The sequence below is a fragment of the Oncorhynchus tshawytscha genome, linkage group LG25 (assembly GCF_018296145.1).
Source record: "Oncorhynchus tshawytscha isolate Ot180627B linkage group LG25, Otsh_v2.0, whole genome shotgun sequence".
Lineage (NCBI taxonomy): Eukaryota > Metazoa > Chordata > Actinopteri > Salmoniformes > Salmonidae > Oncorhynchus > Oncorhynchus tshawytscha.
The window spans coordinates 1,285,795-1,310,674 of record NC_056453.1 but is presented as its reverse complement, the minus strand read 5'-3'; the positions used below and the strand labels follow the sequence as shown (position 1 = coordinate 1,310,674).

Genomic DNA, 24,880 nt, shown 5'->3' with positions numbered 1-24,880 from the left:
ATTACATTTTATTCCAGAATTGTTTTTTTTTGCAGACTACATTAAAATAACATTATACTCTATCTACTCCCTGATGTTGGGAGCAATGATACTTACAGAGCACACGCTCATCATCACATCTTACATGTGTGAGGCTGACACAGAACCTCTACATTAAATGTACAGTGTAACTTAGTCCCCAACTACGGTATGAAGCCATTGTTGAATGTATAGTGTTTCAAAGCTTTAGCACTTATTCAGTCACATTATATTATCTCACAATGGATTTTACCGCTGACAAAAATATATGCCTGTATATAGAACAAATATTTATAATGTTCTGTCTTGCTGAATTTAGTTTCAATTCCATTTCTTTCTTTATTGAGTCAAATTAGCTTCCACTAAACAACAGAAATGTTCCTTGTTAAATGCTAAGTAATCTCTACACAAGCAGTTCCTGTCAAGACCCTGGGGGAAATGTTTTTTAAAATCAGACATACATCAATTAAGAAGGTAGTAAATACAAACTTTTTGAATGTCGGATGATATAGACTTGTATAGCATATGGAGGATCAGAGAGAGTCAAGATAGGACTAAATACTTTAGATCTTTCAAGGATATACGTTTTAGATATAAACTGTATCATCTTTGACTCTACAATCTGATCATGTGTAATATAATGTATTTCCTGATCTGTTACTAATTCCTTTTAAACCTTGTCATAATAAAAAAAAACACTTGTGCAGTCCTTATAATTCATTGTCTAATTTCAACTGGTGAAGCTAAGTTTTACCACTGTCACATAGCCCCTGATCCTACAGCCCTGGGTGCAATATGTGAAACATAAAAATAGCTGCTACCTAGTCATGATTTTGTAGCATTTTGATACAGAGGACATATCTGTGATATAATTCATATCTAGAATTCAATGATGAAAGCGTACTAGTGAAATTCCTTCTCACCCCTCATCATACAGGGTACAGAAGTCTATTGTCCCAAAGGCGGTCTGTGAGTGAGTTTTCCTTGGTTTCCCACACTCTCTCCTTTCACTGCTCTCAATGGTGGAACAATAGAAGTGTGCCTTATTATAATGCATCATATTAGGTATTCAGTTTCGTCCGGTTTCTAGGCAACCATTACAAATGCTTCAATTACCAAAACAGCATCTGGTCGTAGAGAAGGTTCCCTGAAACTTGGATTGGAGGAAATTATTTGAGTTAAAGAACAATCAGCACTATAGACATGTCTTGGTTCTGACTTAAATTGAATCAATGAGAGACAAGTGACATGTTGATTTTAGCCATCACCTTAACCCTAACCTTAATCCTAACCCTAGTTTTACTGTATATCCACACCCCTTCTAAACACTAACCTCAACCCTTACTCTAGCTTCATGTCCACAACCTGTTTCAAACCTAACCACAACCATAATTCCAGCTTCATGTCCACACCCTGTTTCAACCCTAACCATAACCATAACTCCAGCTTCATGTCCACACCCTGTTTCAACCCTAACCATAACCATAACTCCAGCTTCATGTCCACACCCTGTTTCAACCCTAACCATAACCTTAACCATAACTCTAGCTTCATGTCCACAACCTGTTTCAAACCTAACCACAACCATAACTCCAGCTTCATGTCCACACCCTTTTCTTGTTACATGCTGACCACACAGCTCGTGCCTCAACGAGATTCTGCGTTGCCAGGAACTAAAATAGAACTTGGTTCTATTTGTGATGCTTGATGCACTGTACGTCCCACATCTCCCATCTCCTCATTGGTTTTTAGGACAATATACCCATTTCCATCTCCTCATTGGTTTTTAGGAGCATATACCCACATGGGTGATTGAAATATGAACTGAGGTCCAAACTCCAGTCCAGTCCAAAACTAGGGTTAGGAACTCTAGAACACCTTTACTCCACACACAGAGATGCATACAAAGCTCTCTCCCGCCTTCCATTTGGTCAAATCTGACCATAATTATATCCTCAATATTCCTGCTTACAAGCAAAAACTAAACCAGGAAGTACCAGTGAATTTTCTCAATACGGAATTGGTCAGATGAAGCGGAGGCTACGCTACAGGACTGTTTTGCTAGCACAGACTGGAATATGTTCCAGGATTCATCCAATGGCATTGAGGAATATACCACCTCAGACATCGGCTTCATCAATAAGTTAATCGATAACGTTGTCCCCACAGTGACCGTACGTACATATCCCAACCAGAAGACATGGATTACAGACAACATCCGCATCGACCTAAAGGCTAGAGCTGCCACTGTCAAGGAGCGGGACACTAATCTGGACGTCTATAAGAAATCCTGCTATGCCCTCAGATGAACCATCAAACAAGCAAAGTGTCAATACAGTATTAAGATTTAATCCTACTACACCGACTCTGACGCTCATCTGATGTGACAGGGCTTGAAAACTATTATGGACTACAAAGGGAAACCCAGACGCGAGCCTACCAGACGGTGAAGGGTGAAATAAAAAATACATTTAAAAGACAAGGCCGCTGGGCCAGATGGATTACCAGGATGTTTACTCAAAGCATCCGCAGACCAACTGGCAAGTGTCTTCACTGACATTGTACACCTCTCCCTGACTGTGTCTGTAATACCAACATGTTTCAAGCAGACCACCGTAGTCCCTGTGCCCAAGGAAGCGAAGGTAACCTGCCTAAATGATTACCGCCCCGTAGCACTCCCGGATACCCTAGACCCACTCCAATTCGCATCCGCCCCAACAGATCCACAGATGACGCAATCTCAATTGCACTCCACGCTGCCCTTTTTCACCTGGACAAAAGGAGAATGCTGTTCATTGACTACAGCTAGGCGTTCAACACCATAGTACCCAAGAAGTTCATCACTAAGCTAAGGACCCTGGGACTGAATATCTCCCTCTGCAACTGGATCCTGGACTTCCTGACGGGCATCCCCCAGGTGGTAAGGGTAGGCAACAACACATCTGCCACACTGATCCGCCACAGTGATCCTCAACACTGGGGCCCCTCAGGGGTGTGTACTTAGTCCCCTCCTGTACTCCCTGTTCACCCACGACTGCATAGCCAAACACAACTCCAACACCATTAAGTATCCTGACGACACAAAAGTGGTAGGCCTGATCTATGGAACAGCCTATAGGGAGGAGGTCAGAGAACTGGCAGTGTGGTGCCAGGACAACAACCTCTCCCTCAATGTGAGCAAGACAAAGCAGCTGATCGTGGACTACAGGGAAAAATGGGCCGAACAGGCCCCCATTAATATCGACGGGGCAGTAGTGAAGCGGGTCGAGAGTTTCAACTTCCTTGGCGTCCACATCACCAATTATCTATCATGGTCTTAACACACCAAGACAGTCTTGAAGAGGGCACAACAAAACCTATTCCTCCTCAGGATACTGAAAAGATGCTGCATGTGTCCCCAGATACTTAAAAAGTTCTACAGCTGCACCATCAAGAGCATCCTGGCCGGTTGCATCGCCGCCTGGTATGAGAACTGCTTGGCATCTGACCGTAAGACGCTACAGAGGGTAGTGTCAGAGGAAAGCCCATAAAATTGTCAGGCTCCAGTCACCCAAGTCATAGACTGTTTTCTCTGCTACCGCACGGCAAGCGGTACCGGAGAGAAAAGTCTAGGACCAAAAGGCTCCGTAACAGCTTCTACCCCTAAGCCATAAGACTGCTGAACAATTAATCAAATGGCCACCAGACTATTACATTGACCCCCTCCATTTATGTTGTACTCTGCTGCTATTCACTGTTTATTATCTATGCATAGTCACTTCACCCCTACCTACATGTACAAGTTACCTCTAACCTGTAGCCCCTGCACACTGGTACCAGTACCCCCTGTATATAGTCTTGTTATTGTTATGTTATTATATTATATTTTTTACTTTGTTTATTTGATAAATATATTCTTAACTCTTCTTGAACTGCACTGTTGGTTAAGGGATTGTAAGTAAGCATTTCACGGTAAGGTCTACACTTGTTGAATTCGGCGCATGTGACAAATACTTTGATTTGAGTTGGTAGTGGTAATGCACCTTAAAGTTGGTTGCCAACTGCCATATAAAGTTCAAAAAAGAAGCCTGGAGGAGGAGAGATTACTAGAAACAAACTCGGTTTACCCTTTTATCTGGATTACTTGTTGGAGTAGAGGACCTTGTTCATTTCGGCTAAAATAACAACCCAGTGTTTATATCCCAGACAGATTAGCTAGCAACAGCAAGCTAGCTAGCTAACTTTCCATATGTTTCATGCTTTTTGACCTGTCCCCATGAATAAGGTTGGTTCAGAGTTTGTTTTGATGTTTCACCTGCGTGTCCTGATCGTGTCTGGTGTGGGTGGACAAAATCAACATGTGCGTGATGGTGCTGCATGTGGTCAGCATGTTAGACACATAAAGCCATCACTATTTCTGTCCCTGTTCAAAACTGGGACCACTGTAGATTACTTGATTGAGATATAATATTATAATCTTCCAAAATGTCATTACAAATCTTTGCAAAAGTAAGTGTGACCTTATAGAGTAGATCGGTGTTGTAGACTATATTAAATATGTTGATGACAGTAGAGAGAAGGAAAGATCAAGGACAATAAAAAATGATTTAATTTCATTATTTTGGATTTTATTGATATTGCCTCAAGGAGTCGCATCATAGACTTGAACACCTACATATAAGGTGAATAGTTTAGGTGATTACACATCACAACCAGAACTTGGATCAATCTCCAAGACATATGATACTCTAACAGAGTATAGGACATTTACTATCTTTATAAAAGACAACATATTGTCTATAAAAAACAAATGAGAGAACATTTTCTCCCCTTTACTATATGCAATATATCATTATTCAAATAATGTGGGAAACATTTTCCCACACAAGGTCTGATCTTTAAACATTTCATTGATTTCTAATCACAGAGTGATGATAACATGTACAATTCCCAGTTTGGGTAAATAATCATCATGGAGAATCAGTGATTCTGTAGCTCAAGTTGATCAATAACAAATGTTTAACTGATACATACCTCACAGAAGATGCTCAATATAATGTTAATATGACCATATCACTACAACAAAGTTGTAACAAAATTGCTAATTCTTCCATACGAGTTGACCTTTACAAAGATCGATAATGGAGTGCAACAGTCTGAGTCATAACACCCATAAAAACCTAGAGGTCAAGCAGCGAAATGGTTCCAATTGTTTTTCCAACATTCATTTTTCCCGTATGGGATTTTAGAAACACTTAAACATGTAGTCTTACCCTGGTGTGACATTTTGATAACCATGAAAATCTATCTTGGACAAGGTGATTTTTATCAATATATTTTCCTGCATTTTCCCCCCAAATTAAATGCTAATTAGCTGCTAATGTGGCTATCATAAAGAACTACAAATGCCATGATGATCTGGACCAGACTGCCGAATCGAGGCAAAGGTAAGAATTTCTGTGTTAACTATCTAATGTTAGCTAAATGTACTAATGAATACATTGGCTACATTGGCTACATTTCTTTATGCTACATTTCTCTTTTGTGCAAGTTATAAATTGACACAATAACTGTTAGCAAATGTGTCAGCTAGAGATGACGTGCAGGAGCTTGCAGGGATTTGCAGTTTTGCATGATGTCTACTTTGATGCTGATTGTCATTTTTGAATCTGAGAGCAAATGCAGATGAAAGTCACCTTGTCCGAGAGAGATTTTAAATGGTCAGCAAAACGTTATGCCAGGGTAAGCCTACACAAAACGTTATGCCAGGGTAAGCCTACACAAAACGTTATGCCAGGGTAAGCCTACACAAAACGTTATGCCAGGGTAAGCCTACACAAAACGTTATGCCAGGGTAAGCCTACACAAAACGTTATGCCAGGGTAAGCCTACACAAAACGTTATGCCAGGCTAAGCCTACACAAAACGTTATGCCAGGCTAAGCCTACACAAAACGTTATGCCAGGGTAAGCCTACACAAAACGTTATGCCAGGGTAAGCCTACACAAAACGTTATGCCAGGGTAAGCCTACACAAAACGTTATGCCAGGCTAAGCCTACACAAAACGTTATGCCAGGGTAAGCCTACACAAAACGTCATGCCAGGGTAAGCCTACACAAAACGTTATGCCAGGGTAAGCCTACACAAAACGTCATGCCAGGGTAAGCCTACACAAAACGTCATGCCAGGGTAAGCCTACACAAAACGTCATGCCAGGGTAAGCCTACACAAAACGTCATGCCAGGGTAAGCCTACATAAAACGTTATACCAGGGTAAGCCTACACAAAACGTTATGCCAGGCTAAGCCTACACAAAACGTTATGCCAGGGTAAGCCTACACAAAACGTTATGCCAGGGTAAGCCTACACAAAACGTTATGCCAGGGTAAGCCTACACAAAACGTTATGCCAGGGTAAGCCTACACAAAACGTTATGCCAGGCTAAGCCTACACAAAACGTTATGCCAGGGTAAGCCTACACAAAACGTTATGCCAGGGTAAGCCTACACAAAACGTTATGCCAGGGTAAGCCTACACAAAACGTTATGCCAGGCTAAGCCTACACAAAACGTTATGCCAGGGTAAGCCTACACAAAACGTTATGCCAGGGTAAGCCTACACAAAACGTTATGCCAGGCTAAGCCTACACAAAATGTTATGCCAGGGTAAGCCTACACAAAACGTTATGCCAGGGTAAGCCTACACAAAACGTTATGCCAGGGTAAGCCTACACAAAACGTTATGCCAGGGTAAGCCTACACAAAACGTCATGCCAGGGTAAGCCTACACAAAACGTTATGCCAGGGTAAGCCTACACAAAACGTCATGCCAGGGTAAGCCTACACAAAACGTTATGCCAGGGTAAGCCTACACAAAACGTTATGCCAGGGTAAGCCTACACAAAACGCAGCCCTTATTTTTTTGTGTTTCTAAAATCCTCTATGGGAAAAATAAATGGTGGGTATTATGACACCTCCACTGTGGGCCTCTATAGACAATCAAAAAAAGATTGAAGATAAATACCCATTTTGGGATAAAAGTCCTCATGGAGGACCATTGAAGTTGATGTTACTCATGAATAAACACATAATCAACACATGCTTCACATAACATAAAAGTTATTAACATCACAAAAATGCAATGTTCGTGGAAAAAAAGCTTTGTTTTACTTGTTCAGTACAACTGAAATGAAAAGTTTCAATCAAAACACAACTTTTAAAACAACCTGCACAAGCATAATATGAAGAAGATCTCTGATCACTGCCCATCACATTAATGTTAGACCAACATGGTGCATTGCGTTTGTTTGAGAGTGGAGTTCCAGTATGTAGGACTTTACCAGGGCCTCCAGAGAGCAGTGTGGACTGGACTCTTCTCTTTGCTGGTGCTGTACTGGGCTGGGAGCTGAACTGAGGCAGTCACTCTCCCTCCTGTTCTTATCAGAGGATGGATGCAGGCTCTGGAAGTGGCTCAGCAGTCTTCTCTGGGTCTGTGTCTTCACCTCATCATTGGTCAGGAAGTGCACAATCTCTTGGACACACCTGAGTAACCCTGATTGAATGGTGCTGAGGAGGAGCTCACTGGCTGGTACTGTTGCTGTCTTCTCACGAACCAAACTGTCATCTCTAAGCTGAAGTGATTGTAGGTGCCATGGCTGGATCTCTGTGCTGTACTGGTCTCTATGTAGAGTGAATCTGATGTCTAATGCCTTCATCTCTCCTATATATAGTCACTAATCTGCATATGAATGTGTGGGTCTTGAGCTTGTTGGAGTTTCTCACAGTCTGTAGCCAATGGGTGAACTTGGAAGGACAATGAGGAATGTGGAGCTGCCACATGCTCAGTGTTCTAATTGCTGGGGGACAATGGTCACATCTCATGGAACAGGTGGAGAGGTGGGTGGGGATGGAGAAAGACTCAGAGTGTTGTGTGAATCTGGTGACCCCCAGATCTGCTGCCTGATGTTGGAATCAATGTTACTGAGAGAACACACACTCATCATCACAACTTACATGTGTTAATAACACTGATTCTCTACATTAAAACATTTGGTGATACTGTAGACCTTTTGATTGTTGAATATCATGCTTTTTTTATACAGTGGAGTCATGTTTTTTTAACTAGGCAAGTCAGTTATGAAGACATTTTTATTTTCAATGACAGCTTAGGAACAGTGGGGTAACTGCCTTGATCAGGGTCAGAATGACAGATTTTTACCTTGTTGGCTCAGGGATTCGATCTTGCAACGTTTCGGTTACTAGTCCACCGCTCTAACCACTAGGCTACCTGCCACCACACTAAACATGTGCAGATGGGTTTGACCTCTCTGATTGCACTGTTATGAATGTGTTGTGGTCTGCTACAGGTTCATGTCAAGGTAGGGCTGTTAATCAAATCATTGCACTCAGAATAAGAAATATGACGTGAAATGTCTGTCAAACTACTTAAGATAAATTATAAGACCATTTATTTGGCTTCTAACTGATAAGGATTAAACTGATCAATTATGGTTTTCTCATTAGAGAAAACAAGTTTGGTCTGCACACTTTCACCACTTCTTTATACTGAGAGTGGAGGGAAATAACCATCCCTCTGGAGTCCAGAGGTAGCAGATGTGTCCTCTGTCTTGAGGCTACTGGTCAGTGTGAGTAGATAGCTGATCTGAGCTTCCCACACTGAGTCCTGTGTGCTGTGATCAATGCACTACAAAAGCTGCTCAGTGGACCCTCAGTGACAGCTATTGGCTCTGTGTTGTACTGACAGATAACATCACAGACCATCTATATGACATCACCATCTGGATTCTGGAGGAAAAGACTAGAAAACTTGATTTTGTCCTAAAAGTGTGCTGCAAAGCATATACTGTACTGTATTTGTGTTCATTTCTACATTATTTCATTTTAATCACATTGATTTTGGATTTTATTTCTACATTTATGTTGCTTTATGTTTACATTCAGATTATGATTTTGGAGAAACTTAATATTCAAATTAAAAAGTTTAAAATAAATTATACACAGTTTCTCACAAATTATATTTTAGATCTAATATCATGTTTCCTGATCCAGCTTCCACCCCATAGGAAGACAGACGAGAAAGAAAGAGTTAAACCCTGGAGAAAGTGATGTATTCAGATATTGTTTAATTCCCTTCTGTAAGTGTTGCGATTCCCCAGTGGTTCTGGGTGTTCCCCAGACAGTCAGGTGCTGATGATGACGCTAAAGCTTGACTCTGCCCATTGACAGAGCTTCCACTAAACAACAAAAGTGTCCCTTGTTAAATGTTAATTCATCTTTCACAAGCAGTTCCCATCAAGCCCTTGGGGGTAAAGCTCATTACTGAAATATTTTTCTTAGGAAACAGAAAGACATTGTTACAGAGAATCAATTCAAATTGAAAGAGTGTTTGTGTGGCATGTTTCACTTTCAACCACACCTCACATACAAACGGCATAAAAATGGAATATATTACATTCATCTTGAAGAAGATGTAAGTATTGCTCGAATATGCTTAAAAAAAGCAAATGATCGAAATATGTCTTGAACTTTTTTAGTGATAATGTAAATATTTTATCAGATTTCTTCCTGCAAGACACAAAATACAGAACATTTTTGGGATCATTAGCAATAGATTCATTAATTTTCCCAGAGATTCAGACCCCATCTACCTTCTGACGGTCTAGGTTAGAGGTCCCAGTCTATTGCCCCAAAGGGGCTCTGTGAGTGAGTTCTCCTCGGCTTCCCACACTCTCTCCATTCACTGCTTTAAATGGAGGGACAATAGAAGTGTCTTATTGAACATTATGCAGCCCTGCAGACCTAAACCTTTATAGCACTAAGACGACAGTGCCTGTTTTGGCCTAACACCTGGAATAACTGATATCATGAACAAACAAAAAAGAAATCAATGATATGCAAAAAAATGATTTACATAAAACAGGTGTTTCAGTAAAAACAACACAACCATACCTCTGGGACTCATGGGATCAATTATCTCTTACACACTGTTACGTTCCCCAGCAAGACAACCAAAAGTTGTCGCTCAAACAGAAAGGGAAACAAACAGAGTCACTGATAATAACCAAAACGAAGCAGGTGGTGTTTTAGGAAGGGCTGAAATACACTCATGGGGGTGTCAACTGAAAGTTGACTAGCAACAACAACTGGTACCTAAAAAGACACCCACCACGAGCGCCCACTACATTTTCCCAAGAAGAGGTAAACAAAAGAACCCACACCAAACTTAAAGACAGGAAGTAAAAACAAAGTGGCGCAAAACAAAAACAGGGAAGATCAGCTAAAGGATTGTTTGTCTAAAAATTGAATAGAGAGAGCCAGCTAAAGGTGTCGTCCCCCCCCCCCCCACACACATCTCTCAAGACAACTGTAGCACTGGACCAGCCTCTTAAATTGCACCTGGGACAGCACATTCCCACCCTCCCAGTAACGAGATGACAAACCAGCACGTGTAATTAAAATATATATATATACTGTATATTTAACCTTTATTTAACTAGTCAAGACAGTTAAGAACAAATTCTTATTTACAATGATGGCCTACCCCAGCCAAACCCAGACATCGCTGCGCCAATTGTGAACCGCCCTATGGGACTCCCAATCACGGCCGGATGTGATACAGCCTGGATAACACATTTTGTTACATACAGCCTGTAACACATTTTGACACCAATCGGGGAACCCGACCTGTTAACGCGCTAACTTCCTAAATATAAATGGAAAAACTAAAGCCTGTAACACACACTTCATTATACTTTAGTGGCATATGTTAAATTAACAGCCTAAATTGTTAGTTAGTCATGTCTGACTCATCAAACCAATTCATGTAAAGTAATAATATATGAGTAGAAATGTATTTTATTTTACTCTGTAGATTTTGAACTTAGCACCAAGAGGTGAATGATATATATCTATATATATACATTTAGTGTGTCCTTCTTTCAAGCTCATTCTGTGCAGTCTTGGCTCATGGTAGGCTTTTCTTTACTCAGCCCCATATAGCTACAGTGACCTCCAGAAGTATTGGGACAGTGACACATTTGTTGTTGTTTTAGCTCTGAACTCCAACACTTTGGATTTGAAATGATACAATGACTATGAGGTTAAAGCGCAGACTGTCAGCTTTAATTTGAGGGTATTCTCATCCATATCGGGTGAACTGTTTAGTTTTTATACATATGCGACCAACTTTTGGTCCCCATTTTAAGGGACCAAAAGTATTTTGACAAATTCACTTTTATAGTGTATTAATGTAGTGTCATTTTGAAGTCACTTTTATTGTAAATAAAAAATAGAATGTTTCTAAACACTTCTACATTAATGTGGATGCTACCATCATTACAGATAATCCTGAATGAATTGTGAATAATGATGAGTGAGAAAGCAGCACAAAGTATCATGCAGTATCATACCCCCAAGACATGCTAACCTCTCACCATTACAATAACAGGGGAGGTTAGTATTTTTTTGGGGGGGGGATAAGGTAACTTTCTCACTCATCATTATTCCCGATTCATTCAGCATTATCTGTAATCATGGTAGCATCCACATTAATGTAGAAGTGTTTAGAAACATATTATATTCTTATTTACAGTAAAAGTTACTCCAAAATTACACAATACATTAACATTAATTTCTATTGGGCACAAAATAATCTTAAACACAACCCAAACAAACAGCAAATGCGTCCAACAAATCATTAAAGTCACAAGCGTAATGTAGTCATTGCCTGCTATGAATATGGAACCAAATACTTCACGTTTTACTGCTTTAATACACATGTGAATTTGACTAAATACTTTTGGTCCCCTAAAATCTACAAAAGTGCAGTAATCTCTAAACGGTTCACCTGATATGGATGAAAATACCCTCAAATTAAAGCTGACAGTCTGCACTTTAACCCCATAGTCAATGTACCATTTATTTGTTTATTTCACTGTACCAATACTTTTGGAGCTCGCTGTATATGTGGAATATCATAAATCAGTAGTGTAACTCTATTGGAAGCTTGTTCAGTGATAAGGCGAATGAAGTAACAGACAAGAGGATTTCATTTGATGTGTGTGTTTATTCAGACTGACTCACTGAATTACATCATCGAATACCTTCATTTAAGGTAAATATTTCAATAGAAATAAAGTGATTAAACATCTCAACCAGAACTTGAATAAATCTAAGACATATGAATCTAAGTAGCATATGATCATAAGACTTATGATACTCTAACATAGTATAGGATACACAGTTACTGTCTTTATAAAATACGCAAGTTTAAAATAGAGGTTTTATAAGAGATAAACGTTTTCAATCATAGGAAGTATATACATCAATATCATAATAATAATGTGAGCAACATTTTCACACATAAAGTCTGCTCTTTAAAAATTAAGGTAACAAAATAGCTTATTCTTGAATACGTGTTGACCTTTAAACAGATCGGTAATAGACCATCACAAAAATATGATTAAATACCCATTTCGGGTTAAAGGTCCTCATGGATGACCATTGAAGTTGATGTTTATCACGAGTGGACAACTGATCAACATATGCTTCACAAAACATAAAGGTTATTAACATTACAAAAATGCAGTGTTTGTAGACTTCATTGTTTCCATAGCCAAAACTTTTAACTTGTTCAGTACAACTGAAATTAAAAGTTTAAATCGAGACACAACTTTTAAAACAACCTGCACACGCATAATATGAAGAAGATCTCTGATCACTGTCCATCACATTAATGTTAGACCAACATGGTCCATTGACTTTTTCTGAGTTGAGCTTTAGTCTGTAGGACTCTACCAGGGCCTCCAGAGGGCGATGTTGACTGGACTCTTCTCTTTGCTGATTCTGAACTGGGCTTGGGAGCTGAACTGAGGCAGGTCACTCTCCCTCCTGTTCTTATCAGAGGATGGATGCAGGCTCTGGAAGTGGCTCAGCAGTCTTCCCTGGGTCTGTGTCTTCACCTCATCCTTGGACAGGAAGTGCACAATCTATTGGACACACCTGGAATAACCCTGATTGACAGCTGCTGAGCAAGAGGAGGAGCTCACTGGCTGGTTCTGTTGCTGTCGTCTCAGGAAGCAAACTGTCATCTCCAAGATGTCGGCTTTCTCCAGCTTGGAGTCTGGCTGCTGGTTGAGGATCTCTGGACCCAGGAGAGACTTGATCTGCTCTATGCTGTTGTTGAAACGATCTCTGCTTAACTTTTCCACCACTGGCTTTCTTAGATGCAAGAAGAGGAGAGTCATTAATAACCTTATTCTGAATCCGACAGAGCTGACATGAATGGCTATATTCTAAAAGCAAATACTGAAACAATGTGACACTATTTGTAACTCAATTTACCTTGTTGATCAGAGTCAGGTGCTCATTAGAGTAGATCACAGCTGAAGTGATTGTAGGTGCCATGGTTGGATCTCTGTGCTGTACTGGTCTCCATGTAGAGTGAATCTGATTCCTACTGGCTTCATCTCTCCTACATATAGTCCATAATCTGCATATGAATGTGTGGGTCTTGGGCTTGTTGGAATTTCTCAGTCTGTAGCCAATGGGTGAGCTTGGAAGGACAATGAGGAATGTGGAGCTGCCACATACTCAGTGTTCCTATTGAGGCGGGAAAATGGTCACATCTTAGGGGAGCAGGTGGAGGGGGGTGGAGTGTGTCTCACAGAATGCTGTGTGAATCTGGGAAACTGGTGACCCCCAGATCTGCTGCCTGATGTTGCAACCTGGTCTCAGTGCCTTTCATATTATTCTGTATGTAAATACGTGACACTATTTAGTATGTTACGTTTCATATGGTATGTATTAATTTGTGGATGTCCATAAATTCAGGAGTTAAGTTAAAGGGTTACGGTTAGGGGAAAGGTTAGCTAAAAGGGTTAAGGTAAGAGATAGGGGAAAGGTTAGCTAAAAGGGTTATGGTAAGGGTTAGGGGAAAGGTTAGCTAAAAGGGTTAAGGTAAGGGTTAGGGGAAAGGTTAGCTAAAAGGGTTAAGGTAAGAGATAGGGGAAAGGTTAGCTAAAAGGGTTAAGGTAAGGGTTAGGGTTAGGGAAAGGTTAGCTAAAAGGGTTATGGTAAGGGTTAGGGGAAAGGTTAGCTAAAAGGGTTAAGGTAAGAGATAGGGGAAAGGTTAGCTAAAAGGGTTAAGGTAAGAGATAGGGGAAAGGTTAGCTAAAAGGGTTATGGTAAGGGTTAGGGGAAAGGTTAGCTAAAAGGGTTAAGGTAAGAGATAGGGGAAAGGTTAGCTAAAAGGGTTAAGGTAAGGGTTAGGGTTAGGGGAAAGGTTAGCTAAAAGGGTTAAGGTAAGGGTTAGGGGAAAGGTTAGCTAAAAGGGTTAAGGTAAGGGTTAGGGGAAAGGTTAGCTAAAAGGGTTATGGTAAGGGTTAGGGGAAAGGTTAGCTAAAAGGGTTAAGGTAAGAGATAGGAAAAAGGTTAGCTAAAAGAGTTAAGGTAAGGGTTAGGGGAAAGGTTAGCTAAAAGGGTTATGGTAAGGGTTAGGGGAAAGGTTAGCTAAAAGGGTTAAGGTAAGGGTTAGGGGAAAGGTTAGCTAAAAGGGTTAAGGTAAGGGTTAGGGGAAAGGTTAGCTAAAAGGGTTATGGTAAGGTTTAGGGGAAAGGTTAGCTAAAAGGGTTATGGTAAGGGTTAGGGGAAAGGTTAGCTAAAAGGGTTAAGGTAAGGGTTAGGGGAAATGTTAGCTAAAAGGGTTAAGGTAAGGGTTAGGGGAAAGGTTAGCTAAAAGGGTTAAGGTAAGGGTTAGGGGAAATGTTAGCTAAAAGGGTTATAGGGTTAGGGGAAAGGTTAGCTAAAAGGGTTAAGGTAAGGGTTAGGGTTAGGGGAAAGGTTAGCTAAAAGGGTTAAGGTAAGGGTTAGGGTTAGGGGAAAGGTTAGCTAAAAGGGTTAAGGTAAGGGTTAGGGGAAAGATTAGCTAAAAGGGTTAAGGTAAGGGTTAGGGGGAAGGTTAACTAGAAGGGTAGTAAGTGGATGCAAAGTAGCTAAAGAGTAGTAAGTTGTCAATTGTGCTTATTAGCTCAAATGCTTACGTTGTCTGTGGTGAGATTTGAACTCGCAACCTTTGGGTTACTAGATGTTCACGCTATACACCCACCCACCGTCTAAGTAAATGTCTGTCTTATGTAATCATACTAAACATATCATATTAATGTCAATGTCCCTGATTTACATTTCCTATGTTATGTCTAGTCTATGAGACCAGGCTGGATGTTGGGATCAATGATACTGACAGAGCACATGCTCATCAGCACAACTTACTGGCTGACGCAGATCCTCTACATCAAACGGATGTGTTTTTGATGGTTGCATTTCTATGTGAATATTGTTTCAAAATAGGGAACCTACAGTTGCATTTAAGTTATTGGAAATGGAATAGACCTTTATAGATTTTTATACATATTTTTAACATACGGTTCTAGCTATAATAATTTGACTACTTTTATTTACATTTTAGAAACAGAGCCTTTATGAACATTGCCACTTTTAAAACATAATAATGTGTAGTAGTAAGTAAGTCGACATTCACCCCCTTGTATATTTATGTTGCAATACTGCTCTTGTGTCTGTCTATTCACAGATTTGACAGACTACTGCCAGAGGTAGTGAAGTCTAGAGGTAGCAGGTGTGTCCTCTGTCTTGAGGCTGCTGGTCAGTGTGAGTAGAGAACTGATCTGAGTTTCCCACAGTCTTGTGTGCTGTGATCAGTGCACTACAAAAACTGCTCAGTGGAGCATTAGTGACGGCTTTTGACTCTGTGTTGCGCTATAGACCGAGCCTGACGTCACAGACCATCTGGATTCTGGAGGGAAAAACTACCATAGGTTCCTTCCATACTGTTTCACAAGCATGTATTTATTACATTTTATTCAGGTAAACAGAAAAATATCAGACGATATTACTGAATAATATTCTCTGTCTGTTTTGTGGAAAATTACATTGTTATTAATGTTTAAATTGATGTGAGGAATGATGTTGTCAATAACGCTGAACTGTGACTCTGCTCGCCAGAGCTTTCCCACATTTTGTCCATTGACAGAAATACCTTCAAACAATAGAAGTGTGCCTTTATTAAGCTATTTTGTCTCTTAATACAATTCCCCAAAAGTGCCTGGTGAGTAGCTTGTTAGTTATTAAATATTACTCCATTTCAATATGACTGAACTGCAAGTGCGCTAGGTACAAGAGTATAACAAAATAGCAATATTGCAACTACCATTATGAATAACCAGTTAATTACTTATGGTATTTTACATCAGGAAACCAATTAGTGTAGTGTTGTGATTTTTCAAAAGTTGAGCTTGTTACTGACTTGACTTTAGACACAACAACATCTGGATATTCTGATACACATATTAACAGAATAGTTGCATTGTAGTAAGTCAGGAGTAAATGTGTACTTATGTGGGTATTGTGGTTTTAGCCATATACAGTCATTGATGCTTGAACAAATTCCGGCATAAAGCTTGCTGGACAGTGAAAGGTTTTCTGAAGTTTTTGGAACTGCTTAAGGTGCATAACACTTTAGGTATAGTGTGTTTATTCATGCACTGTCGAAGTTATTCACTTGTGTTCAGGTAGTACGTTCTACATTGAAAGGATTTACACTATTTTTTAAAATATAAATTCATGTCAATGCCAATGTATTTGTTTTAGAACAGACCTGACCTGTACTGTATGTGCATTCACTTTTATGTTTCTTATCCTTCAATTAATGTTTTCTGTGCGATAAAACTGACCAGATGTTGGATACTGTAGAGGTATGAATGACCCTACATATTCATCAGTTGTATATCATTGAGTTTTTATGTCATTTCTTGTCAAGAGCATAAAACTGGGAGAACAATTCATTCCTCCATGAGACACATATATAGCATATACCTAATGATGTCATGCCATATTCCTCACCCCTCTGAGGTTTGAATACAATATGAAAAGAGAAGTGAAATATATTATCAACATATTTATTTAGTCTTTGAATGAAACATGTTAGGCACATTTGAAAACCCTTTAGGCACATTTGTGTATGTGTGAAGCCATTAATAAGTAATTGAAAACAAAATAAACAATATGCTTTAACATTAAAATCATAGCATTTCCCATTAGTATAAAGGAAAGCAGGGTTCAAATTATACATTGACTCACATACCCTAAGAAAGTGGGATAAACCAATGGTCATATTTTCAATACTTCTACTTTATGACAAGAGTGGCCAGCACTCTGTATTTCAAACTCTGAGAACAAGTGTTTACAATCAGAGTAACCAACTCCGCTCTCTTTCAGGTAACATAGATCAACAAATTCATCCAAAGGTGACTTTCTCAGGGAAAGGATAGAGCAGTACAACTGCTTATAACAATGCATGCAATGCATTTCCAAATCATTTCTAGAGAATTTGCAACATACACAAAACTAAGCTTCACAAAATCATTGTACTTTTAGACAAAATGTATTAAAAAATATTATTCATTTAGCTATGTCTCTCTGTCAGTTGCGATCCAATATCTGCCAATCAGTTGCAGTCTGTCTATAGCAGCATCACAAGAGAATACATTGAGCCAAGGCCACAGTTAATTACAGCAGGGTCTGTGAGCTCTGAATGGTAACCTCCACGTCCATGCATCTATCAGTTCATTGTTCGAAGCAGAGTGGTACAATGTCCTCCTCTGGAGTGGGAAAGAGACGCAGCATGTCCCTGGAATATTTGGAATAGCCGGTGGGTGACAGCAAGACCTTCTTGGGAGTGAAAAACAACACTGTTTTCTCCAGAATAGGAGATATGGGAGATGTAGAGATCCCGTTCTGTAGGTGTTCTCCAATAACTATCTTCAGTTTCTCCACACCGCTGCTGCACTTCCTCTCCAACAGAGAGAGTTTACATCTGAAAAACAAGACAAGACACTCATGAACATCTCTTCTCACACATAGGTTTTATTCATTTTGAACTCTTATGACCTGAAGTATTTCAGTGTAATTGATCATGAGCTTACCTAATGTGCTGATCTTTCACATTCATGCTGCCCTGAAGAGCAATGTCCAAGTAGGCAGGCATTTTCAGATGTTGGCCTTGAGTTTGCAGTTCGGAAATCAAGTAGAGATGTTGATCTTGCTAGGTCTTGATGGTGGTCTGGAGTTAGTGTTCTGATAGCTCCTCTGTTCTGCTGTGTTGCTGCTGGTCTTGGCTCAGCTGATGCTAAGAGCGTATTCGATAGTGAACTCTGCAACTCCACTCTGTATTTATGTGCCTCCTCTCGCGCTGTCTCATGCTCTGCAGCCAATCAGAGGGCTCTGAAGGTGGGACAATAGTCAGTGGGAATAATAGCTGATTCCGCACAGGACAGGTGGGATGTTCTTTAAACCATATGCAAAAGAGGATGGCCACGTTAGTCCCTGAGAACGTCTCTTTATACCCATGAGTACTCAGAAAAAGACTGTTCCCCATGTCAAGTTGTGACACAAATCAACAAAATGCAAATGTGACACATGCTAGGATCACCAGTCTTTTTCATCCTACAGCATCTAACTATCATTGCATTAGATCCCAAATCACATAATGACGATAAATGTGTGTAATAGTAATATTTCTGAAATGGCCTTTTCATGGGAACTTGGTCATGGCAAGAGTCTACTAGATCAGCTAACCAATCCTATTTGCTAATGGCCCAGATACATAATCAACTTTTGGCGTCTCCATAAAATGGTACATTTTGTAAACTTTCTCTTCAATATATATTTTAAGAATTTCTTCTGTAGAAATATTTTTAAAATATTGTGCAATTCATTAAAGTATTCCCAATCTGAGTTATCAGGGATACAGATGGTTTGTCTGTTGGTACTAGACTGCCCTATAAACCAATCTCTCTCCCAGCATGGCTGGCTGTGCATGGGAACAGCCAGTGGGTCTTTGTGAGAGCAGACACACTTCTATTATGTCTCGCGGCTCAGCAAGCTGCATTCAGAAGTGTGGGAAGCCGTGTGTCCCTGTGGCTCCCATCTCCAAAGAGAGGAGGGCGTGCGACTGGGGCACGCTCAGCGTTGTGCTGTAGAGCCAGCTGTGCTGTGGAGCTCAGAGGAGGTAAGTGTGCTGCCTGGGGCTCCTGGGAAACTTGAGTGAGTAGACAGACAGACAGACAGACAGACAGACAGACAGACAGACAGACAGACAGACAGACAGACAGACAGACAGACAGACAGACAGACAGACAGACAGACAGACAGACAGACAGACAGACAGACAGACAGACAGACAGACAGACAGACAGACAGACAGACAGACAGACAGACAGACAGACAGACAGACAGACAGACAGACAGACAGACAGACAGACAGACAGACAGACAGACAGACAGACAGACAGACAGACAGACAGACAGACGAGGTCATCATCACCTCACAGCTGATGCACTCTGATGTAGTCACAATACCTGTGAGGTCATCAGCTAGAGACTTGTTTCTAGATTTCATCCATTCATGTCAGCTCTGTTGTATCCAGAATAATATTATTAATGACTCTCCTCTTCTTGCAGATAAGAAAGCCAGTGGTTGAGAAGTTACGCAGAGATCGTTTCAACAACAGCATTGACCAGCTCAAGTCTCTCCTGGAGAGAGCCTCAACCAGCAGCCAGATTTCAAAATGGAGAAAGCCGACATCCTGGAGATGACAGCAACAGAACCAGTCAGTGATCTCCTCCTCCTGCTCTGCAGCTGTCAATAAGGTTAACTCCAGCTGTGTCCAAGAGATTGTGCACTTCCTGACCAAGGATGAGGTGAAGACACAGACCCAGAGAAGACTGCTGAGCCACTTCCAGAGCCTGCATCCATCCTCTGATAAGAACAGGAGGGAGAGTGATCTGCCTCAGTTCAGCTCCACAGCCCACCACCAGCAAAGAGAAGAGTCCAGTCCACACTGCTCTCTGGAGGCCCTGGTAGAGTCCTACATACTGGAACTCCACTCTCAAACAAACTCAATGCACCATGTTAGTCTAACATTAATGTGATGGACAGTGATCAGAGATCTTCTTCATATTCTGCTTGTGCAGGTTGTTTTAAAAGTTGTGTTTTGATTAAAAGTTGTCATTATAATTGTACTGAAGAAGTAAAAAGTTTTTACAAAGAAAATGTCATGTTATAACCTTTGTTTGTGAAGCATATGTTGATTAACTTGCAGGCTTGTTTTCGAGTTGCTGTGCGTTTTGTTGCCAACCTGTTTTGCTACCTGACAACTTTACGGTTTTCACTTTTTAATTACCGTTCATATATTTATTTATTTTTTCCTCAACTTTTTCACTCCGGACGCTTTATCTGGACACGATTCGTCAGGACCTCCAACAGCCGAAGCTAAGTAGTAACATTAACATGATGCCTTCTAATTGCAGCCGCAGTACTCGCCTTACGGCGAGGATAGCTGTGCTGCAAGCCCAGCTTCAGACGCAATCGTTAGGCAAGGGTAATTTCAGTGTAGGAAAGGATGAAACAGCGTCTGTGCCACCAGTAAGTACAGATAGTAGTATAAATCCCCTGACACAGTCCCCGCAGCCGGACAACTTTCTCACGGTTTCTGGAAGGAAATGCTGTAGGAATGCTCAACCGGTGTCGCTCATTAAGCCGACAGAAACTTTCAACCGGTTTTCCCCATTAAGCAGCGGGTCGGAGTCAGAGGCCGATTCTTCTCTGGTCTCTACTCCTCCCGTTACGGGGTCTGAGACGCCGAAGCTTCCCACCATTAGCTCTGACAAATTGAAAACTCTAGTCATTGGCGACTCCATTACCCGCAGTATTAGACTTAAAGCGAATCATCCAGCGATCATACACTGTTTACCCGGGGCAGGGCTACCGACGTTAAGGCTAATCTGAAGATGGTGCTGGCTAAAGCTAAAACTGGCGAGTGTAGAGAGTATAGAGATATTGTTATCCACGTCGGCACCAACGATGTTAGGATGAAACAGTCAGAGATCACCAAGCGCAACATAGCTTCTGCGTGCATATCAGCTAGAAAGATGTGTCGGCATCGAGTAATTGTCTCTGGCCCCCTCCCAGTTAGGGGAGTGATGAGCTCTACAGCAGAGTCTCACAACTCAATCGCTGGTTGAAAACTGTTTTCTGCCCCTCCCAAAAGATCGAATTTGTAGATAATTGGCCCTCTTTCTGGGACTCACCCACAAACAGGACCAAGCCTGACCTGCTGAGGAGTGACGGACTCCATCCTAGCTGGAGGGGTGCTCTCATCTTATCTACCAACATAGACAGGGCTCTAACTCCTCTAGCTCCACAATAAAATAGGGTGCAGGCCAGGCAGCAGGCTGTTAGCCAGCCTGCCAGCATAGTGGAGTCTGCCACTAGCACAGTCAGTGTAGTCAGCTCAGCTATCACCATTGAGACCGTGTCTGTGCCTCGACCTAGGTTGGGCAAAACTAAACATGGCGGTGTTCGCCTTAGCAATCTCACTAGGATAAAGACCACCTCCATTCCTGTCATTACTGAAAGAGATCATGATACCTCACATCTCAAGATAGGGCTACTTAATGTTAGATCCCTTACTTCAAAGGCAATTATAGTCAATGAACTAATCACTGATCATAATCTTGATGTGATTGGCCTGACTGAAACATGGCTTAAGCCTGATGAATTTACTGTTTTAAATGAGGCCTCACCTCTTGGCTACACTAGTGACCATATCCCCCGTGCATCCCGCAAAGGCGGAGGGGTTGCTAACATTTACGACAGCAAATTTCAATTTACAAAAAAAAAAAGACGTTTTCGTCTTTTGAGCTTCTAGTCATGAAATCTATGCAGCCTACTCAATCACTTTTTATAGCTACTGTTTACAGGCCTCCTGGGCCATATACAGCGTGTCTCACTGAGTTCCCTGAATTCCTATCGGACCTTGTAGTCATAGCAGATAATATTCTAATCTTTGGTGACTTTAATATTCACATGGAAAAGTCCACAGACCCACTCCAAAAGGCTTTCGGAGCCATCATCGACTCAGTGGGTTTTGTCCAACATGTCTCTGGACCCACTCACTGTCACAGTCATACGCTGGACCTAGTTTTGTCCCATGGAATAAATGTGGTGGATCTTAATGTTTTTCCTCATAACCCTGGACTATCGGACCACCATTTTATTATGTTTGCAATTGCAACAAATAATCTGCTCAGACCCCAACCAAGGAACATCAAAAGTCGTGCTATAAATTCACAGACAACACAAAGATTCCTTGATGCCCTTCCAGACTCCCTCTGCCTACCCAAGGACGCCAGAGGACAAAAATCAGTTAACCACCTAACTGAGGATCTCAATTTAACCTTGCGCAATACCCTAGATGCAGTTGCACCCCTAAAAACTAAAAAAAATTCTCATAAGAAACTAGCTCCCTGGTACACAGAAAATACCCGAGCTCTGAAGCAAGCTTCCAGAAAATTGGAACGGAAATGGCGCCACACCAAACTGGAAGTCTTCCGACTAGCTTGGAAGGACGGTACCGTGCAGTACCGAAGAGCCCTTACTGCTGCTCGATCATCCTATTTTTCTAACTTAATTGAGGAAAATAAGAACAATCCGAAATTCCTTTTTGATACTGTCGCAAAGCTAACTAAAAAGCAGCATTCCCCAAGAGAGGATGACTTTCACTTTAGCAGTGATAAATTCATGAACTTCTTTGAGGAAAAGATTATGTTTATTAGAAAGCAAATTACGGACTCCTCTTTAAACCTGCGTATTCCTCCAAACCTCAGTTGTCCTGAGTCTGCACAACTCTGCCAGGACCTAGGATCAAGAGAGACGCTCAAGTGTTTTAGTACTATATCTCTTGACACAATGATGAAAATAATCATGGCCTCTAAACCTTCAAGCTGCATACTGGACCCTATTCCAACTAAACTACTGAAAGAGCTGCTTCCTGTGCTTGGCCCTCCTATGTTGAACATAATAAACGGCTCTCTATCCACTGGATGTGTACCAAACTCACTAAAAGTGGCAGTAATAAAGCCTCTCTTGAAAAAGCCAAACCTTGACCCAGAAAATATAAAAAACTATCGGTCTATATCGAATCTTCCATTCCTCTCAAAAATTTTAGAGAAGGCTGTTGCTCAGCAACTCACTGCCTTCCTGAAGACAAACAATGTATACGAAATGCTTCAGTCTGGTTTTAGACCCCATCATAGCACTGAGATGGCACTTGTGAAGGTGGTAAATGACATTTTAATGGCATCGGACCGAGGCTCTGCATCTGTCCTCGTGCTCCTAGACCTTAGTGCTGCTTTTGATACCATCGATCACCACATTCTTTTGGAGAGATTGGAAACCCAAATAGGTCTACACGGACATGTTCTGGCCTGGTTTAGATCTTATCTGTCGGAAAGATATCAGTTTGTCTCTGTGAATGGTTTGTCCTCTGACAAATCAACTGTAAATTTCGGTGTTCCTCAAGGTTCCGTTTTAGGACCACTATTGTTTTCACTATATATTTTACCTCTTGGGGATGTTATTCGAAAACATAATGTAAACTTTCACTGCTATGCGGATGACACACAGCTGTACATTTCAATGAAACATGGTGAAGCCCCAAAATTGCCCTCGCTAGAAGCATGTGTTTCAGACATAAGGAAGTGGATGGCTGCAAACTTTCTACTATTAAACTCGGACAAAACAGAGATGCTTGTTCTAGGTCCCAAGAAACAAAGAGATCTTCTGTTGAATCTGACAATTAATCTTAATGGTTGTACAGTCGTCTCAAATAAAACTGTGAAGGACCTCGGCGTTACTCTGGACCCTGATCTCTCTTTTGAAGAACATATCAAGACCATTTCGAGGACAGCTTTTTTCCATCTACGTAACATTGCAAAAATCAGAAACTTTCTGTCCAAAAATGATGCAGAAAAATTAATCCATGCTTTTGTCACTTCTAGGTTAGACTACTGCAATGCTCTATTTTCCGGCTACCCGGATAAAGCACTAAATAAACTTCAGTTAGTGCTAAATACGGCTGCTAGAATCCTGACTAGAACCAAACAATTTGATCATATTACTCCAGTGCTAGCCTCTCTACACTGGCTTCCTGTCAAAGCAAGGGCTGATTTCAAGGTTTTACTGCTAACCTACAAAGCATTACATGGGCTTGCTCCTACCTATCTCTCTGATTTGGTCCTGCCGTACATACCTACACGTACGCTACGGTCACAAGACACAGGCCTCCTAATTGTCCCTAGAATTTCTAAGCAAACAGCTGGAGGCAGGGCTTTCTCCTATAGAGCTCCATTTTTATGGAACGGTCTGCCTACCCATGTCAGAGACACAAACTTGGTCTCAACCTTTAAGTCTTTACTGAAGACTCATCTCTTCAGTGGGTCATATGATTGAGTGTAGTCTGGCCCAGGAGTGGGAAGGTGAACGGAAAGGCTCTGGAGCAACGAACCGCCCTTGCTGTCTCTGCCTGGCCGGTTCCCCTCTTTCCACTGGGATTCTCTGCCTCTAACCCTATTACAGGGGCTGAGTCACTGGCTTACTGGGGCTCTCTCATGCCGTCCCTGGAGGGGGTGCGTCACCTGAGTGGGTTGATTCACTGTTGTGGTCATCCTGTCTGGGTTGGCGCCCCCCTTGGGTTGTGCCATGGCGGAGATCTTTGTGGGCTATACTCAGCCTTGTCTCAGGATGGTAAGTTGGTGGTTGAAGATATCCCTCTAGTGGTGTGGGGGCTGTGCTTTGGCAAAGTGGGTGGGGTTATATCCTTCCTGTTTGGCCCTGTCCGGGGGTGTCCTCGGATGGGGCCACAGTGTCTCCTGACCCCTCCTGTCTCAGCCTCCAGTATTTATGCTGCAGTAGTTTATGTGTCGGGGGGCTGGGGTCAGTTTGTTATAT

At 41.3% G+C, this 24,880-nt stretch overlaps 2 protein-coding genes across 4 annotated transcripts in view; one reads left to right on the top strand and one right to left on the bottom strand.

The window, feature by feature from the left end:
• The window catches only part of ccdc186 (coiled-coil domain-containing protein 186), a 1,196,038-nt gene that overhangs the window by 819,279 nt on the left and 351,879 nt on the right, over nucleotides 1-24,880 (top strand). The window lies entirely within an intron of this gene.
• Nucleotides 12,086-13,463, bottom strand: LOC112262571 (transcription factor HES-5-like). 2 transcript variants are annotated; one of them, XR_006079901.1, is made up of 2 exons: nucleotides 13,360-13,463; nucleotides 12,086-13,236 (listed from the first exon to the last, which is right to left on the bottom strand). XR_006079901.1 is itself a non-coding variant. In XM_042305884.1 (2 exons), exons 1-2 carry the CDS (start codon nucleotides 13,420-13,422, stop codon nucleotides 13,005-13,007), a joined length of 291 nt encoding a protein of 96 aa, XP_042161818.1. In that variant the 5' UTR covers nucleotides 13,423-13,463; the 3' UTR covers nucleotides 12,086-13,004. The 2 variants fall into 2 exon arrangements, 1 of the variants encoding a protein (XP_042161818.1); XM_042305884.1 differs by having other exon boundaries at nucleotides 12,086-13,232.

Bases quoted from the DNA above. Each gene is read 5' to 3' on its own strand.
- LOC112262571 (XM_042305884.1), bottom strand. From the start codon at position 13,422: ATGGCACCTACAATCACTTCAGCTGTGATCTACTCTAATGAGCACCTG. The intron at 13,233-13,359 runs GTAAATTGAGTT...CATCTAAGAAAG, and splicing joins ACCTGACTCTGATCAACAAG to CCAGTGGTGGAAAAGTTAAG.